Source organism: Mobula hypostoma, chromosome X2 (assembly GCF_963921235.1).
Source record: "Mobula hypostoma chromosome X2, sMobHyp1.1, whole genome shotgun sequence".
Taxonomy (NCBI): Eukaryota; Metazoa; Chordata; class Chondrichthyes; order Myliobatiformes; family Myliobatidae; genus Mobula; species Mobula hypostoma.
Window position 1 is genome coordinate 16,246,889 of NC_086129.1, and position 20,427 is coordinate 16,267,315.

Sequence of the window (20,427 nt, forward strand, 5' to 3'; positions counted from 1 at the left end):
ATCTGAAAGCAGGCACCCCGAGTCTGAGGAGCTTGGCCCTTTTTAGCAGTTGGACCAGTGATCAACCGGACAGTTTGGAAGGGGGTGCCACCGGGGAGAGGTCCTTGCAGACATTTATGTAGAGGCCACCCCAACCCCTTCCTGTACATCGATGAGAAGGCCTGTGGGTGCTCCTTGAAGGAGAGTTTCAGCGACCAAAGGATGAAGGACTGAAGACAAAGGAATGTGATTAAGCTGCAGTCAGCCTCCAGGGAAAGAGCCGACAGGCACACGAAAGGAGCCGCATTTCCTAAAGACCTGGAACAGCCTCTCTGCTTAGCATTTGGTAGGTAGTGATTAGGGAATGCTAGGATAGATATAGAGGTACATAAAATTGAGGGAAGGGGGGTTTCAAGACAGGGCGTTTCTGCTGCCCTATTTGAGCAGATCCTTCTAGGTTGGCCTTTCCTGGGACAAATTTAATTTTTGTCCAGGAGGGCCAAGAGGAGGGACTGTTAGAGTGAGTTTTTTTGGGTAGATGATTCATTTACACTTAAATGACTCTGGCCACCAGCCTTCTGTTTGACAAAGTACTGTAGATTGAGTTTACAACAATGCATTTCCTAAAAGCTGTGAATATCAGAATACTAGCCAGACGCTGCGGATGGAAGTGTGAAGTTTACAGGTCGATTCGAAGACAGCCTTATCTATACTTTATTAATTGTCCTCTATGTTCGCACATAAAATACCAAATAAATGTATTCTGAATTTGACTTGCACTCCTAAAGGCTGTGAGTACCAACCCAGACATGTTGGCGTCAGAAGGATGAAGTCAGAAGGTGTGATGCTTTATATGTAGCTTCAAAAGGAAGCATTGTCTGTAACTTTGTAAATAGCGATTGCCTTTGTGTTTAGCATATAAATATCGAGCTCACATTGAGCTAACAGATCTTTCTGCGGAAAGCGTCTCCGTCCGTATGAAGCCTGCTGTACCTTGTGTTGTCGAGTAAAGAAGCTGCTTTGTATCTACCAGTAACTCTGTCTTTCCTGTGATTTCATCCACGCTACAACAATTGTAAACATATTAGGGAAATCAGTTACTCTATGTGTGGCCATCTTACTTATTATCTGCAAAATCAACTAGTCGGGCAACAGTAAGAATGCTTAGGTCTGGAAAATAACTAATACCAATCTTCAAAAGATGAATTGAGGTCAAATGAAAATATGTAGAAGGAAACACTTGAGTTCCAGACAGCAAGAAAATTATCTGCCAAGAATGCGAGAAAAATATGAAGTGAATCTACACAAACACGAGGAAATCTGCAGATGTTGGAATTTCAAGCAACACACATCAAAGTTGCTGGTGAACGCAGCAGGCCAGGCAGCATCTCTAGGAAGAGGTGCAGTCGACGTTTCAGGCCGAGACCCTTCGTCAGGACTAACTGAAAGAAGAGCTAGTAAGAGATTTGAAAGTGGGAGGGGGAGGGGGAGATCCAAAATGATAGGAGAAGACAGGAAGGGGAAGGATGGAGCCAAGAGCTGGACAGTTGATTGGCAAAAGGGATATGAGAAGATCATGGGACAAGAGGCTCAGGGAGAAAGACAAGGGGGAGGGGGGAAAAAACAGAGGATGGGCAAGGGGTACAGTGAGGGGGACAAAGGGAGAAAAAGGAGAGAGAGAAAAAGAATGCGTGTATATAAATAAATAACGGATGAGGTATGAGCAGGTGGGGCATTAGTGGAAGTTACAGAAGTCTATGTTCATGTCATCAGGTTGGAGGCTACCCAGACGGAATATAAGGTGTTGTTCCTCCAACCTGAGTGTGGCTTCATCTTTACGGTAGAGGAGGCCGTGGATAGACATATCAGAATGGGAATGGGACGTGGAATTAAAATGTGGCCACTGGGAGATCTTGCTTTCTCTGGCAGACAGAGCATAGGTGTTCAGCAAAACGATCTCCCAGTCTGCGTCGGGCCTCGCCAATATATAGAAGGTCACATCGGGAGCACCGGACGCAGTATATCACCCCAACCGACTCACAGGTGAAGTGTCGCCTCACCTGAAAGGACTGGCTGGGGCCCTGAATGGTAGTGAGGGAGGAAGTGTAAGGGCATATGTAGCACTTGTTCCGCTTACAAGCATAAGTGCCAGGAGGGAGATCGGTGGGAAGGGATGGGGGGGACGAATGGACAAGGGAGTCGTGTAGGGAGCGATCCCTGCAGAAAGCAGCAGCGGGGGAGGGAAAGATGTGCTTAGTGGTGGGATCCCATTGGAGGTGGCGGTAGTTACGGAGAATTATATGTTGGACCCGGAGGCTGGTGGGGTGGTAGGTGAGGATAAGGGGAACCCTATTCCTAGTGGGGTGGCGGGAGGATGGACTGAGAGCAGATGTGTGTGAAATGCATGTGTGTGGGAGATGCATTTGACAGCAGAGTTGATGGTGGAGGAAGGGAAGCCCCTTTCTTTAAAGGAGGAGGACATCTCCTTCATCCTGGAATGAAAAGCCTCATCCTGAGAGCAGATGCGGGCGAGACGGAGGAATTGCAAGAAGGGGATGGCATTTCTGCAAGAGACAGGGTGAGAAGAGGAATAGTCCAGATAGCTGTGAGAGTCAGTAGGCTTATAGTAGACATCAGTAGATAAGCTGTCTCCAGAGACAGAGACAGAAAGATCTGGAAAGGGGAGGGAGGTGTCGGAAATGGACCAGGTAAACTTGAGGGCAGGGTGAAAGTTGGAGGCAAAGTTAATGAAGTCAACGAGCTCAGCATGCGTGCAGGAAGCAGCGCCAATGCAGTCGTCGATGTAACGAAGGAAAAGTGGGGAACAGATACCAGAATAGGCTTGGAACATAGATTGTTCCACAAAGCTAACAAAAAGGCAGGCACAGCTGGGACCCATACGGGTGCCCATAGCTACACCTTTAGTTTGGAGGAAGTGGGAGGAGCCAAAGGAGAAATTATTAAGAGTAAGGACTAATTCCGCTAGACGGAGCAGAGTGGTGGTAGAAGGGAGCTGGTTAGGTCTGGAGTCCAAAAAGAAGCGGAGAGCTTTGAGACCTTCCTGATGGGGGATGGAAGTATATAGGGACTGGACATCCATGGTGAAAATAAAGCGGTGGGGGTCAGGGAACTTAAAATCATCAAAAAGTTTCAGAGCGTGAGAAGTGTCACGAACATAGGTCGGAAGGGATTGAACAAGGGGTGATAAAACAGTGTCGAGGTATGTAGAAATGAGTTCGGTGGAGCAGGAGCAAGCTGAGACAATAGGTCGGCCAGGACAGGCAGGTTTGTGGATCTTGGGTAGGAGGTAGAAACGGGAAGTGTGGGGTGTGGGAACTATAAGGTTGGTAGCAGTGGATGGGAGATCCCCTGAGCGGATAAAGTCGGTGATGGTGTGGGAGACAATGGCCTGGTGTGCCTTAGTGGGGTTACGATCGAGGGGTAAATAAGAGGAGGTATAGAACAATCTATGTTCCAAACCTATTCTGGTATCTGTCCCCCACTTTTCCTTTGCTACATCGACGACTGCATTGGCGCTGCTTCCAGCTTCCCCCCGAGCCTCCTCCACTTTAAAGGAAAACAACCCAACCTCACTGGTTTTGTCCCAATAACTGAAACTATCCCAGCAACGTCCTGGTCAATCTCTTCTTCACACTCCAGTGCAATCAGATCTTTCTAATTTGGCAACAGAACTGTCCACAGTAATTTCAGCTTTGGCCAAACCAGTATTTTATAATGTTGCACTATAACTTCCCTCTTCTTATATTCTATGTCCTGACTAACAAAGGCAAGTATCTCTTCTTCACCACCTTTTATTGGTTCATTACATTAAGAACTTCAATGCAATTATGATTTTTCTCCTTTTAGTAAAGGAGATCAAAGGGAAAATTAATATCGACTTCAAAAATAGGAGGAATTTTGCTGGACTAAATACATGTCGGTTAATCAGTGGACAGTACTGGGGTAGACAAATTTAACAGCATGACAAAGGAACAAGAGAGTAGGTGAATATAGTTCATCTTATGCACAAGGAATGCATGAAAGACACCCAAACTGGCTTCAATATCAAGCCTTCAAAAGGAAAACACACAAATGATAAAAATAAAGAGAAATTACAGGGTGTGGCAAAGAACTAGGGTGGAGGACAAACTAATTTGATCCTTCAAGTCCAAGCATGCAGATGGTAAAATGGTTTCCTCCAAAGCTGCTTCATTTTATGATTCTGTATTTCAAACACAAGACAGCAAGCTCAGCTGCTTGATATTTATAGTGCCTTTAAAGCTGTGACATTTTATGTTAACAATGTGAGCAGAACTTTTATGCACGAAAGAGTTATGGGATATCAAATACAAATCACACATTACATCCTGAATGCTTCACATTTAAATAACCCTTTGGGTTTGCTTGTTAGGAAATTTCTTAGCATGATCTATAATTATCCAGAAAAATGTCGAACACTACTTGATTGTTCCAGATTTGCATCTTGCAGATGTGGACATGGACTGGACAGATCAATTAGTTTCCCTTTTCCAAGCTCAAAATTTGAATGAAATACAATAATGCTGTATAACTGAACAGAAGGCTGGTGGTGTATGTTTAATTTCGGGTTTCTGCTAACCTCCCAAATTTTGCCTCAGCTTGATTTGGCAATCTTAACCCCTCAAACTCAATTGTATTTCAATATTGATGCAGACTATGGAGATACAAGAGACTGCAAATGCTGGCAATTTGGAGTAACACACAAAGGAGCTGGAGAAATACATTAGGTCAGGCACCATTCATGGAGGAAAATGGATATTTTAGGTCGAGGCCCTTGACTTGCACAAGATGAATATAGTCTGCATCAGTTCCTTAATGTATTGATCAAGCCTATATTCATTCTCATGTAATCGAACCCAAGAGAATGCTACAGGACTTGTACTAACCTATTTCATCTTGGATTTCCTCAGCCACAAATGGCATCTGGTAAAGGAGGGAGAGGCTCTGGTTCATCCTCTCTTCGATAACATGGAGATGGGTCACCACCTAGGCACAAGCAACAAACAAGTTGAGGTCTTCCAAAGGAGATCTTCCCTCCATACCTCTAGCCTTATAAATTCCCAATCTCACCCAGCCCACTTCTACCTTCACTCTAACATCAACAAGCAGGACTGTCTGGCCAGTCATATTAATTCAGGCTATTCTTGCTCCCACTGAACTTACTTTTTCCATCTTGACTCCATCTTTTCTTCCCTAAACCAGTCCTTTCCTACTTACCACATTGACATCTTTGAGGCCTTCAGCCATTTGCATAGATTCCAGTTACAATCCATGTAATCCTCCAAACTGCACAAGAGCCTTCACCTTCCTCCTTGCTAGTCTGCCTCCATCAAAACACTAATTCATCTAGTTAAATTTATTCTCACATTGGTGTTGAAGGAGAAATTGTTCAATCAATTTCTCTAGATCAAATATGTACCATTGAGAGATCCTCATAGCCCCAGGCAATCCCTATTCTTTATGCAATACATGAGACAGCCTTTCTTTAGTCTACACAGGGCCAACTTATTTCCTGATACATTAACAGTTGGTGCTATTTCCTCCACTTATTGCGGACTCAAAACATCTATCTCTTAATATTCCTTTCCTAAATTTAACATCTCAGTCTTGGAAATAGGTTAGCCACCAAACCCCATTACAAATCCACAGAATCGAGTCACAGAGCAAAGAATAGGTCCTTTGGCACATCATAAAGTGATTATCTGAACTAATAGGATTTATCAGCACTTGGCCCATAGCCTTCAATGTGTTGGCAATTCAAGTGTTTGTCAAGATGCATCATAAATGTGAGGCCAGCTGCTTCAACTATCCACTCAGTCACTTCCTGATTGAAAGGTTCCTACCAGAGACTTCCTCAGCTATTTTGAGTATACTTCCACTCACACTGGAGTGCAAGGACTCCACTCCATTCTCCCACTTGCTTTCTCTCACACTCTGTGTATCTGATGTGACAATGAGATGTTCTACACAGGTGCCGCTAAGGCGCTTCCATTTTCCTTGATTACAGCTTTTCACGGCACTAGATGACAAAGGTTTTGATAGCTTCTCATCTATTCTTGCACCTCTGCTTTCACTCCTTCTAGCAAATAAAAGTTAGGGTTCCTCACATACTATCAGCTCTGGTCATTCTTCAAAATTTTCATCACCTCCAATAAGATTCCACATTCCTTACTTTCTCAGTTCATTATACTTCCCTAGTTCTTTTCGAACACAGTACAGTACAGCAAAGAAACAGGACCTGTGATGTCGGTGCCAACTATGATGCCAAACTAAACTACAAACATTTGTAAATCTATTTGCCCATGCAGTGGATTCCAATTAATTAGGTCATAGGTTAATCGGAGTAACCACTTATTTGGGACAACTCTTGAACAAAACCTAATGGAGAAAATTGCCAGGACTTCCTTTGTTTATTTGGGACACTCTGCCACTTAATTGGGACAGGAGGCTGTTGCTGAACAATTCCTAACTTGAATCAGTCACATGCACTTGTGCAGCTGTTAAGATACTACACAGTGTGTAGAGCCAACAATTCTTAAATAGCGTCAGTTGCGTGTGTTCAAAAGATAATGATTTTTGTCACTGACTGCTGGCAGGAAATAAGCAATAAGACAATACGAAATTGTTCTGCTCACTGCGGTTTCAAGCAATCAGGTACAACTTACAGAGGGTTATCTCAAGAGCAAAGGAACAATTCCAAATGAGGTTGGAGACAGAATCAGACACACATCAACTCTGGCAGGGTTTGCAGGCCATTACTTCCTACAAAGTGAAACCTAACATTATGAATGACAGCAAACAACAGGAATTCTGCAGATGCTGGAAATTCAAGCAACATACATCAAAGTTGCTGGTGAACGCAGCAGGCCAAGCAGCATCTATAGGAAGAGGCGCAGTCGACGTTTCAGGCCGAGACCCTTCGTCAGGACTAACTGAAGGAAGAGTGAGTAAGGGATTTGAAAGCTGGAGGGGGAGGGGGAGATGCAAAATGATAGGAGAAGACAGGAGGGGGAGGGATAGAGCCGAGAGCTGGACAGGTGATAGGCAAAAGGGGATACGAGAGGATCATGGGACAGGAGGTCCGGGAAGAAAGACGGGGGGGGGGGGTTGTGAATGACAGTGATGCTCCACTCTTAAATAAGCTCAATGCGTTTTATGCACTTTTTGAAAGGGAGAATAAAACTACACCTATGAGGATCCCTGCAGCAACTGGTGACCCTGTGATCTCCGTCTCAAAGGCTGACATCAGACTGTCTCTCAAGAGGGTGAACCCTCGCAACTTGACAGGCACTGATGGAGTACCTGGTAGGGCTCTGAAAACCTGTGACAATCAACTGGCCGGTGTGTTCAAAAGAATTATCAATCTCTCATTGCCAGTCAGAAGTTCCCACCTGCTTTAAAAGGGCAACAAACATAGCAGTCCCCAAGAAGAGCAGGGTGAGCTGCCTCAATGACAATTAAGGCAGCTCACCCTACCAGATCATCCAGTAGCTCTCACATCTGCGGTAATGAAGCACTTTGAGAGGTTGATTATGGCTAGAATTAACTCCAGCAAGGACCTAGACCCACTGCAGTTTGCCGACCACCACAACGGATCTATGGTGGATGCGATCTCATTGGCTCTTCGTGCAGCCTTGGCTCACCTGGACAATACCAATACCTATGTCAGGATGCTGTTTACTGACTACAGCTCAGAGGTTAGTGCCATCATTCCGACAGTTCTGATCAAAAAGTTCCAAAGCCTTGGCTCTATGCATTTGGATCTTCGACTTCTTAACCAGAAGACAACAAACTGTGCAGATTGAAAATAACATCTCCACCTCACTGACAATCAGCACTGGCGCACCTTAGGGATGAATGCTGAGCCCGCTGCTCTACTCTCTCTATACTCATGACTGTGTGGCTAGGCATAGCTCATAGCTCAAGTAGCATCTATAAATTCGTTGATAAAACAAGAATAGTTGGCCGGATTTCTGATGGTGACGAGAGAATGCATGGAGCGAGATATATCAGCTAGTTGAATGGAATCACAGCAACAACCTTACACTCAATGTTAGTAAGACCGAAGAACTGATTGTGGACTTCAGGAAGGGTAAGATGAGGGAACACATACCAGTCCTCATAAAGGGATCAAAAGTGGAAAGAGTGAGCAATTTCAAGTTCCTGGGTGTCAAGATCTCTGAGGATCTATCCTGGGCCCAGCACATCGATGCAGCAATGAAGAAGGCACCACAGTCGCTTTAGTTCATCAAGAGTTTGAGGAGAATTGGTACGTCACCAAAGACAGTTGCAAATATCTATACCTGTACTGTGGACAGCATTCTAACTGGCTGCATCACCATCCAGTAGGTGGGGGCTACTGCACAGGATCAAAATAAGCTGCAGCGAGTTGCAACTTAGTCAGCTCCATCATGGGCAGTAGCCTCTGTAGTATCCAGGACATTGTAAAGGAGCGATGCCTCAAAAAGGCAGCATCTATCATTAAGGACCCCCATTACCCTGAACATGCCCTCTTCTCATTGCTACCATCAGGAAGGAGGAACAGGAGCCTGAAGGCACACACTCAGTGATTCAGGAACAGCTTCTTCCCCTCTGCCATCCAATTTCTGAATGGGCATTGAACCCATCAACACTACCTCACTACTTTTTCTTGCAATGCACTACATACATATACGTACTTACTGTAATTCAGTTTTTTTTCTATTACGGGTCCACTTTCACTAATCCGACTACCTGCAATACGGTTCCGTCGATAATCCGCACTGATTTCAAATTTTCTGCGCAACTGTAATTTCAAATTTTCCAGGCCACCGTACCAATATGCTGTGCATTGTTTTGGTTGCGCTAGATCTGTTCATGTGTTGGCTCGCTCTTGTAAGCACATACTGCTTGTTTTTCTGCATTTATTAATATCATTTGCATGAGGCGAGGCTGCCCGGCACCCACCCGTCTCACCTGCCAGCGGCAGGGAAGCTGGTGCATGCTGGGCCGGTCCGCCTTCTCGCCCGCTTGCCGGCAGTCGTGCACTGCCCTCTGGCGTTGCCCAGCAGGCGTTCCGTTCTCTTCTGCCTACAACCTCAGATCAGACGTGGTGACCCACTGAATTTAAGCATATTACTAAGCGGAGGAAAAGAAACTAACCAGGATTCCCTCAGTAACTGTGAGTGCAATGTAGTCTATGGGGTAGCTGCAAGTCTGTGTCTTTGCTATCGCTTAGCTCACGCTTGAGCGCTGGCAGTGGGTGCGCTTTATTTTTTGCCGGTGGGGAGGGGGGGATTGTTGCTTGCTGCCGCTTACACGCGGGAGGGAGGGGAGCGGGGGGGGACTTAGGGGTTCTAACTTTTAACTGTCGTTCATTCTTTGGGGAATTCCTCTGTTTTTCGTAGATGGTTGCGAAGAAAAAGCGTTTCAGGATGTATGTTGCATACATTTCTCTGACATTAAATGAACCATTGAATCCTTTGATATTTTAAAGGTATGATGAGGCGGTTAGCTATTGCTTAACGTGATCCTTCTGTAATTCGGCATTTTCACTAATCCGGCACTCCTCAGGTCCCAATGGTGCCGGATTAGTGAAGGTTGACCTGTATTATGTACTGCATTGCCCTGCTGCCGCAAAGACAACAAATTTCATGACATAAGCCAGTGATATTAAATCTAATTCTGAACTAATACGCAGTTTTATAATACTGTAGTAGTACTGGTAGTGTTCTACTTTGCTCTGTGTTTTATTTAAATACACGAGTTGTTACTCTGCTGAATTGTAGTTTCTCTTCTTTTAATATACCTTTTCAATTATCTCCATGAAACTTTGGCTAATTGGGGCTGCCACTTAACTGGACCAAAATGAACTTGTTTCAATGTGTTCCAATTAACCAGAATCCACTATATAACAGCACTGTGAAAAAGTCTTGGGCACATTCAGATGCAAGAAAAAGTTTGTGAACCCTTTGCAATTACCTGGCTTTCTGCATTAATTACTCATAAAATGTAGTCTGATCTTCATCTCACAATAATAGAAAAAATAATCTCCTTTATCAGCAGTAACCTCCACCAAACATTTCCTGTAGCTGCTGATCAGACTTACACAACGGCAAGGAGGAATCTTAGACCATTCCTTCATACAAATCTGTTTCAGTTCATCAATATTTCTGGGATGCCTTGCATGAACAGCCATCTTCAGGTCATGCCACAGCATCTCAATTGGGTAAAGGTCTGGACTCTGACTTAGCCATTCCAAAACACAAATTTTCTTTTTAAACCATTCTGTTGATTTATTCTTGTGTTTTGGATCATTGTCTTGTTGCATCATCCAACTTCTATTAAGCTTCAGGTGACAGACAGCTACCCTAACATCCTTCTCTAAAATGCCTTGATACGATCGTTCCCTCAATGATTGCAAGCTGTCCAGGCCCTGAGACAGCAAAGCAGCACCATTCTTGTTCAGTGTTTTTCTTATAGTGGACACATTAACAGAGACTTTAGCAAGTTCTAGAGATTTCTGCAGGTCTTTTGCTGTTACCCTCGAGTTCTTTTTCACCTCCTTCAGCAATGCACATTGTGCTCTTGGAATGATATTTGCAGGATGTCCACTCAGAGAAATTAACAGCACTGAATTTCTTCTTTTTGTAGACAATTTCTCTTACTGTGGACTGATGTTTAGAAATGCTTTTGTAGCCTTTTCCAGCTTCATGCATCTCTACAATTCTCCTTCTGAAGTCCTCTGAAAGTTGTTTTGATCGAGGCATGGTGCACATAAACAGATCTTTCTGGAGAAGAGCAGGCTTTGTCAGTAACCTGACTCTGTGTGTGAGAGAGAGTGTGTCAGCGAGTGCATGTGTGTGAGAGAGAGAGAGAGAGAGAGAGGGGGAGGGCGAGTGTGTGAGTGAGTGAGAGAGAGTGCGAGAGATCGGGCAGGAGAGGAGAATCATGGTTAGGAAAATGGGAAGGGAGAGGGGAGGGAGTGGGAAGAATCAGAGAGACATTCTGTAATGATCAATAAAACAATTATTTGGAATCAAATGACCTTGCCTGGTCTCAGGGCTGGATGTGTCTGCACCTGCACCACCCTTCAACCCCGTTCCTGGCACTCCTTCTCTGCCACCTGTCCCATAGCCCTCCCGCAGCATCTAAGACTTTTGCACGTGTGTACTTACACACATATATACATTCATACTCACACCCCAAAACAGGGAAAATTGTAAAAAGCGTATAGCATGAAATACTAAAAATTCAAAAACTGAAATATCAGCAGGTCAAAAGTATTCATCCCCCTTTGCTCAGTGCTTAGTTCAACCACCTTGCTCAGCTATTACAGCCAGTAATCTTTTTGGATAAGTCTCTAGTAGGTTTGCATAATGTGATAGAGCAAGATTTGCCCATTTGCCCATTCCTCCTTGTAAAATTGCTCAATCTGTGCCAGGTTAGTTGGGGAGTGGCGTGGACAGCAATCCTGAGGTCTTGCCAGGGACTGATTGGGTGAAGATCAGGACTCAGACTAGGCCACTCAAGGACATCAATTTTCGTCATTTGAGCCATTCCATGGTTGCTCTGGCAGTGTGCTTTTGGTTGTTGCCCTGCTGAAAGATGAACTTCCTTCCCAGTTTAAGCGTTCTGGTAGAGGCTAGCAATTTCTAGTCCCTGCCGCTGAAAAGCATCCTTCCATACCATTATGCTATATCCGTCATACTTGACAGTAGGGATGGTGTTAACTGGCTGATGCCTAGTCTTTGATTTACTGCACAATACACGCACGTAGTGTTGAGGTCTAAAAGTTCCACTTTAGTCTCCTCTGACCACTAGTCCTTCTTCCACAACTTTAACAGCAAGTGACGCTTTGCAAGGTCTTTATGGGCTAGGATACGCTTTTTTTTTTAAGTGGTACATATGGTTAGATCTAATACTGCACATCAGCCAGGTAACAATTCCACAAAGTGCGACAAGTTGCACTCTGGGAGATCAATGACTTCAAGAGCCTGGAAATTCTAATACAGCATTATAAAACTCTGGTTCACTCATATCGAGAATATTGCATTCAATTCTGTTTGCCCCATCACAGGAAGGATGTTGAGGTTTTGGAGTAGATGCAAAAAGAGACTTATTGGGATGCTGCCTGGATTGGAGGGCATGTGCTATAATGAGAGGTTGGACAAACTTGAATTGTTTTCTCTCGAGTGGCAGAAGCTGAGGAGAGATCTGATAGAAGTTTATAAAATTATAAGAGGCACAGGTAGTGTAGACAGCTGGTACCTTTTGCCCAGGGCCGTAAAGTCTAATACTATAAGGCGTCCATTCAAGGTGAGAGAGGGCAGGTTCAAAGGCAATGCCAAGAGTAAGTATTCTTTAGACAGAGAGTGGTGGGTACTTCACTGCCAGGAGTGGTGGTGGAGGCAAATACAACAAAGGCATTTAAGAGGCCCTTAGGTAGGCACATGAATGTGCAGAGATTGGAGGGATATGGACCTTGTGTGGACAGAAAGGATTAGTCTAGTTTGGCTTTTAACTACTAGTTTAATTAGTTTGTCACAACATCATGGGTTGAAGGGCCTGTTTCTGTGATGTACCACTATAACAAGTGCCCCTTCCCCCGTACTTTTGCAGGCCATCAGGACCTGGTGACTTAACTGCCTTTAGTCCCACTAACTCCCTCAATATTTTGTCTAATGAGCCCACAAGATACCTTTTGGATATTTGGAGTGCCCTTCATTATGAGGACTGATGTACTGTAGTAACTTAAACATGAGAAAGTCTGCAGATACTGGAAATACAAAGGATCACACAAAATGCTGGAGGAACTCAACAAATCAGACAGCATCTATGGAAAGGAATAAATAGTTGACTTTTCAAAGTGAGACCCTTCTTCAAGACTTAAAGAGTCCTAAAGAAGGACCCTTCTTTAATGTAACTTACCTGCCACTCCTCCAAACCCATTATTCATTCCATACATTTGTACTCTAGGAAACCTGCACTAAACTTACCTCTCCACTACCATTTTTTACATCTGTATAATTCTTTGCAGTTTGTTTTGACATTGCCAATTTTCTCTCATAATCAAACTCTTTTATCTTCTCACTTTTTTTTTCCCAGTCCTCTGGTATACTACTGGCACTTATCACTGTGTATACTCTAGTCTTTGTTTTACTATCCAGACAGCTCAACATTCATACCATTCTAATTGGCCTTATTTAAATTGAAGACGTTGGTTATGGGCTAAGATGTTCAACCTCAAACTGTAACTGGAATTCTACCAGGTGATTAATTACTCCTTTGGTTTTTCTTAAATCACATCTTTGGTTAATGCACATGACCAAATCTAAAAGAGTGAAAATAAAATTAGGATAAGTTTAAACATACTACAAGAAGAGTCAATCCCCAAATCATTTCATGAATTTACCATTTGGGACATGCCCTGTTCTTGTTACAACCATCAGGGAGGAGGTACAGGAGCCTGAAGACCTATACCTGCTTGTTCCTCTCTGCCATCAAATTTTAGAATGGTCCAGGAGTCTGACTAATGGCCTCGACGGAGCCCACAGCTCGGCATTATACGGACCAGATTTTTTTCTCTCTTCAAGGTACCCTTGCCAGTTTCATTAGTCAAATCAACATGGAGATTAAAATTACCCATGATAATTACACTTTCCTCCTTGCATGCCTCTGATACTTCCCCTTATACTTTGTCCTATCAAGATGCAACACAGCTGGGGCTTATTGCTGCCGTCATATTTCTTTCCCCCACTACTGGTCATTGTTCCCACCCAAAGTGATTCCACGTCACTATCCATTGCTATAAGATATAGTAGCAGAATTTCATCATGGCTAATCATTTTCCTCTCAGCTCCAACCTACTGCCTTCTCCCCGTATCCCTTCATGCCCTGAATAATCAATCTATCAACCTCTGCCTTAAAAATACATAAAGACTTGGCCTCCACAGCTGCTTGTGGCAAAGAATTCGACAGATTCACCACTCCCTGGCTAAAGAAATTCCTCTTCATCCCCATTCTAAACGGATGTCCCTCCATTCTGAAGCTGTGTCCACTGGTCTTAGACTCCCCGACTTTGGTAAAATCCTCTCCACATCCACTGTATTAAGGCCTTTCAACATTTAATAGGTTTCAATGAGATTCCCCTCATCCTTCTGAATTCCAGTGAGTAGAGTCCCAGAGCCATCAAATGCTCCTCATGATAAGCCATTCAATCCCAGAATCATTTTCGTGAACCTCTTTTGAACCTTCTCCAGTTTCAACATATCCTTTCTTAGATAAAGGGCCCAAAACTGCTCAAAATACTCTGAGTCCAAACCAGTGCCTTTTCAAGCCTCAACATTACATCCTTGCTTTTATCGTCTAGTCCTCTTGAACTGAATAGTAACATCATACTTGCCTTCCTCCCCACCGACAGAACCTGCAAATTAACATTCAGGGAATCCTGCACAAGGACTCAAGTCCCTTTGCATGTCAGATTTTTGAATTCTCTCTCTATTTAGAATATAGTCTCCCCTTTTATTTCTTCTACCAAAGTGCATGACCATACATTTCCTGACACTGTATATCATTTGCCACTTCTTTGCCCATTCCTCCGAATCTCTAAGCCCTCTGCAGCCTCCCTGATTCCTCAACAACATCTGCCCCTCCATCTCTCTTCGTATCATCCACAAACTTGGTCACAAAGCCATCAATTCCATCATCCAAATTATTGACATATAACGTAAAAAGCTGTCCCGACACTGTGGAACATCACTCATTGCCAGCAGTCAATCAGAAAAGGCTCCTTTTATTCCCACTCTTTGCCTTCTGCCAATCAGCCACTGCTTTCTCCATGCAAGAATCTTTCCTGTAATACCATAGGCTCTTATCTTGCTAAGCAGCCTCATGTGCAACACCTTGTCAAAGGTCTTCTGAAAATCCAAGTGCACACCATCCACTGATTCTCCTTTGTCTACCATGCTTGTTATTTCTTCAAAGAATTTCAACAAATTTGTCAGGCAAGATTTTCCCTTAAGGAAACCATGCTGACTTTGGCCTATTTTACTCCGAGACTACATCCTTAACTATCGACTCCAACGTTTGTCCCAACCATTGAGGTCACACAAACTGGCCTGTATTTCCTTTATTCTACCTCTCTCCCTTCTTGAAGAGTGCAGTGACACTTGCAATTTTCCAGTTCTCCAGAACCATGCCAAAATCTGGTCAGCCACATATTTCAGAATCCTGGAATGTAGATCATCTGGTCCAGGTGACTTATCTACCTTCAGACCTTTCAGTTTCCCCAAGAACCTTCAGCAACTTCACATGCTTCTGTCACCTGACATGCTCAAACATTCGGCGTACTGCTAGACTGATGCAAAATACTTACTCAGTTCATCTGCCATTTCCTCGCCCCCCCATTACTGCATCTCCAGCATCAGTTTCCAGCAGTCCAACATCAACTCTTGCCTCTTTCACTTGAAATATCTGAAAAATCTTTCGGCATCCTCTTCGATATTGTTAGCTTCATATTTCATCTTTTCCCTCCTTATGGCTTTTTTAGCTGCTTTCTGTTGGTTTTAAAAGCTTCCCAATCCTCCAACTTCCAACTAATTTTTGCTCTATTATATGCCCTCTTTTTGCTTTTCATGTTGGCTTTGATTTCCTTTGTCAGCCACAGTCAAAATCCTGCCTTTGGAATACTACTTCTTTGGGATGTATCTATCTTACACCTTCCGAATTGCTCCCATCCATTGCTGATCATCATCTCTGATCATCCCTGCGTATGTTCCCTTCCAATCAATTCTGGCCAGCTCCCCTCTCATTCCTCTGTAATTTCCTTTAGTCTACTGTAATATTGATAAATCTGATTTTAGCCTCTCCTTCTCAAATTGCAGGGTGAACACTATCATATTATGATCACTGCCCCCAAAGGGTTCAGTCATAGAAAAGTACAGCACAGAAACAGGCACTTTGGCCCATCTAGTTTGTGCTGAACCACTTAAACTGCCTACTCCTGTGGACTTGCTCCAGGACCAGAGTCCTCCATGCCCCAACCATCCATGCACCTACCCAAACTTCTCTTAAATGTTGAAATCGAGCTCACATGCACCACTCGTGCTGGCAGTTCATTCCACACTCCTACGACCTGCTTAGTGAAGACATTTCCCCTCATGTTCCCCTTAAACTTTTGACCTTTCACACTGAACCTCTAAGTGTAGTCCCACCCAACCTCATTAAGGAAAAAACTTGCTTGCTTTACCCTGTCTACATCCCCCATAATTTTTGTTTTCCCTCTCTCAAATCTCCTCTCAATCTTCTACGTTCCAAGGAATAAAGTCCTAACCTATTCAATATTTCCATATAACTCAGGACCTCCAGACCCAGCAACAACTTTGTAAATTTTCTCTGCACTATTTCAACCTTATTTACATCTTTCCTGAAGGTAGGTGACCAAAACTGCACACAATACTCCAAATTAGGTCTCACCAACATCTTACACAACTTCAACGTAACATCCCATCTTCTGTACTCAGTACATTGATTTATGAAGGCAAATGTGCTAAAAGCTTTATTTCCAACCCTTATCAACCTGTGATGCTACTTTCGATGAATTATAGACCTGTATTCCCAGATCCCTTTGTCCTACCACACCCCTCAGTGCTCTACTGCTTACTGTGTAAGACCTGCCCTGGTTGGTCTTACCGAAATGCAACACCTCACACTTGTCTGCATTAAATTCCATCTGCCATTTTTCAGCCCATTTGTACAGCTGGTCCAGATCCCTCAGCTGGTCCAGATCCCTCATGATCATCTTCCTCACTGTCCACTACACCCCATTCTTGGTGTCATCCATAAATTTGCTGATTCAGTTAACATCATCCAGATCATTGATATACATGATAGACAACAACAGATCCAGCACCGATTCCTGCAGCACTCCACTAGTCACAGGCCTCCAGTCAGAGAGGCAACCCTCTACTACCACTCTCTGGCTTCTCTGTTACTTGAAGCACTCTGATCAATTCTGGTTCATTGCACAACACCCAATGCAGAATAGCCAATTTCCAAGTGTGCTCAACCACAAACTGCCCTAAAAGGCTATCTTGTCAGCATTCTACATACTCCCCCTCTTAGGATACAGCACCAACCTGATTTTCCCAATTTCCTTGCAAATTGAAATCCCCAATGACCTTCATAACCTTGCCCTATCTCCCATTGTAATTTGTAGACCATACCTTTGCTGCTTTGAGGTCTGTATATAACTTCCATCAGAGTCTTTTTCTGCTTCCAGTTTCTTAACTCTGTCTAGAATGACTCTACACCTTCTGATCCCATGTCACCACTTTCTGATGATTTGAGTTAATCTTATTTTTCACCAACAGAGTCACCCCACCCACCTTTGCCTTATCTTCTGATACAATGTGTATCCTTGCACGTTAAGCTCCCAGCTATAATCTTTTCAGCCACAATTCAGTGATGCCCAAAATTTCATACATGCCAATCTGTAACTGTGCTATGTTCATCTACCTTATTCCGTACACTGTATGCATTCAAATATAACACCTTCAGTTCTGTAATCATCACCCTTTTTGACTTTGTCCCCCTTTTACACTGCAGCTCACCCTGTTGACCACAATTGTCATCAACCTCTCCTTGCCAATATTTTCACTACACAGTACTTCTATTTGTCAGCCAACTACCCCATCCTCAGCCCGATCACTCTGGTTTCCATCTCCCTGCCAAATTAGTTTAAGCCCTCCCAAATAACTCGAGCAAACCTGCCCACAAGGATATTGGTTTCCCTTGGGTTCAGGTGTAACCCATCCCCTTTGTTCAGGTCGTACCTCCCCCAGAAGAGATCCCACTGATCCAGAAATCTGAACCCCTGCACCCGCTTCTCAGCCATGCATTCACCTGCCAAATCATCCTATTATTACACTCACTGGCACGTGGCACAGGCAGCAATCCAGAGATTACTACCTTGGAGGTCCTGTTTTTCCGCTTTTATACCTATCTCCCTAGTATCTCTCTTCAGGACCTCTTCAACTTTCCAACCTTGTCACTAGTGCCAATATATACCAAGAATTATGGCTGCTCACCCTCATCATTGAGAATGCTGTGGACCCAATCTGAGACATCCCTGACCCTGGTACCTGAGAGCCAATATATCATCTGGATGTCTCAATCACATCCACAGAATCTTGCCTCTATTCTTCTATGGAATCTCTTGTCACTACTACAGTCCTCTTCACCTCGCTTCTCTTCTGAGCCCCAGCACCAGACCCTGTGCCTGAGACCCAGTCACTGCGGCTCCATCTGGGTAGGTTGTCCCCCTTAACAGTATCCAAAGTGGTATACTTAATATTGAAGGGAATAGCCACAGGGGTACTATGCACTGGATGTCCATTTCCCTTTCCCTCTCCTGACAGTTACCCAAGTACACGCCTCCTGCAATCTAGGGGTGACTATCTCCATATAGCTCCCATCTATCACTTCCTCAGTCTCCCATATGAACTGAAGGTCATCGAGCTGCAGCTCTAGTTCCTTAACACGTTCTCTCAGGAGCTGTAGCTTGGTGCACCTGGTGCAGATGTGGATATCTGGAAAGCTGGAGGTCTCCCAGAATTCCCACATCTCACACAAAGAACAAAATATAGCCTCTGGTGGCATTCTCTCTATACTGTGTCCTAACACACAAGGAATGAAGAATAAAGAAGAAGAAATTTACCAGAACCTTACTTTGTCCAAGCCTGATGAGCCAAAGCCACTCCAACACTGGCCCACTCACAAAATAGCTGCTCTGCTTGCCCCTGCCTTATTGTTATTTACTGTTGCTAATGAATCCTGTTCACTGCTTGGGTGCTTTCCAACTCTGAAAACTGCCGCAAAGTGCTGCTTTTTTAAATCTTCAGCCACATAATTAGGTTGAATCCCTCCGGCATCTTCTCGTACTCCTGCTTACTGATTGGGTGAGGTCCAACTCCCCATTCATATCACTACTCAGCACGATGCCAATTCCCTAACAAACAAAGGTTTAAATGTTTTGCTACACATTGGTAACATTCCTACCTCAATCAACGGCATCAAACACAGATGTCTGCATGCCTTTCAGATTTTTATCCTTTCAACAGTATGACTATTTTCACTAAATTATTTTGTAAGAATTATCAACTACTTAAGATCTACACCAACCTAAATTTACAGAGCCAGCACTAATCGAGTTAAATGTTTAGACACTTCGCAAAGTGAAGCCATACATTGAACAGTGAAAGATTACTAACTCTGCTAGATAACAGAAGATTTTAACTGTATCACTCACTTGGGATTTCATTTGTGCTGCTTTCTCGGGGTCCACAGCCATCACATGCTGGTAATGACGAAGAGTATGCTGCCGATCCTTTTGCTCTGCACGCACATAACGTTTCAGGGCCTGCAGGATGCGGTGAGGCTGCATTGGAAATATTTCAACATGTATCAATACTGTCATAAGCACATAATTAGATCCAGTATATTACTTTTGCTTTAAACTTCAATTCAATCACCCTCTTCTTTCTGGAATGACCACCTTGAGGAAGCTCTGCTCTTCTATCAGAACAGGCAATCAGTGTTTCTCATTTTCTGTCAAATCTGCAATTTCTTCCAGTTCTGCTGAAAGGCCATTATTCTCAAACTCTAAATGTTTCTCTTTAAACATGCTGTTTCTAACCCAGTGCTACAGCAGCTTTTGTTTCTATTATAAACATATGGTACCTTTAGTACTTTGTTTTTTTTTGCTTGAAAGACTACCAGAGTACAGTTCCAGTTGCTGGAACCTATGGATATATCCAAGTCTAATCAAATATTAGATTTCCAATCCCTCTCTCTTTGCATTTCTTAAGCAGTGCTCTTGAAGTTCCTGAGAACTTTCAATTCTCTTTTCCAATTTTTTGTTCAAATACTGCAGAATTTTATAGATAACTCATGTAATCTGAGTCCATCTTTAATAATTTTGAACATAGAACAGTACAGTACAGTGCAGGCCCTTCAAACCATGAATTTATATAGTAATTAACTGCCAAACTAAACTAATTCCTTCTGCCTACACAATGCCATATCCCTCCATTCTCTGCACATTGATGCCCATTTACAAGCTTCCTTAGAGCCTGTGTTGCATTTGCTTCCAGGACCAGCCCTGCAGCATCCTTTCTGTTTTTAAAGAAAATATTGGAAACCAAAGAAAAAATAGGGTCAAGTAGAAAAAAAAAACTCAACACAGGTGCAGGGAAAGTGGGATGAAGACAGGGAGAGTCAATTCATTTTAAATTTGGAAAGTGGAAGGGGGAAGAATTGCTGGTAGAATCAAGCTAATAAACTAGAAATTTTGGGGTAAGGACTTGGCAAATCATGGGAAAAGGAAAGTCTTCATTTTAAGAGAAAAATGTCTGGATGGGGAAAGTGGGA

The 20,427-nt window shown here is 43.5% G+C and overlaps 1 protein-coding gene across 6 annotated transcripts in view; it reads right to left on the minus strand.

Annotated features, from left to right (window-relative positions):
• aplp2 (amyloid beta (A4) precursor-like protein 2) overlaps window positions 1-20,427 on the minus strand; it is a 170,007-nt gene that overhangs the window by 43,429 nt on the left and 106,151 nt on the right. For all 6 annotated transcript variants that reach the window (XM_063038392.1, XM_063038388.1, XM_063038387.1 and 3 more), the window contains 2 exons: window positions 19,307-19,435; window positions 4,905-5,004 (listed from right to left, as the gene is read on the minus strand). In XM_063038392.1, coding sequence (XP_062894462.1) covers window positions 4,905-5,004; window positions 19,307-19,435 — 229 coding nt within the window. The remainder of the gene's footprint in view (window positions 1-4,904; window positions 5,005-19,306; window positions 19,436-20,427) is intronic.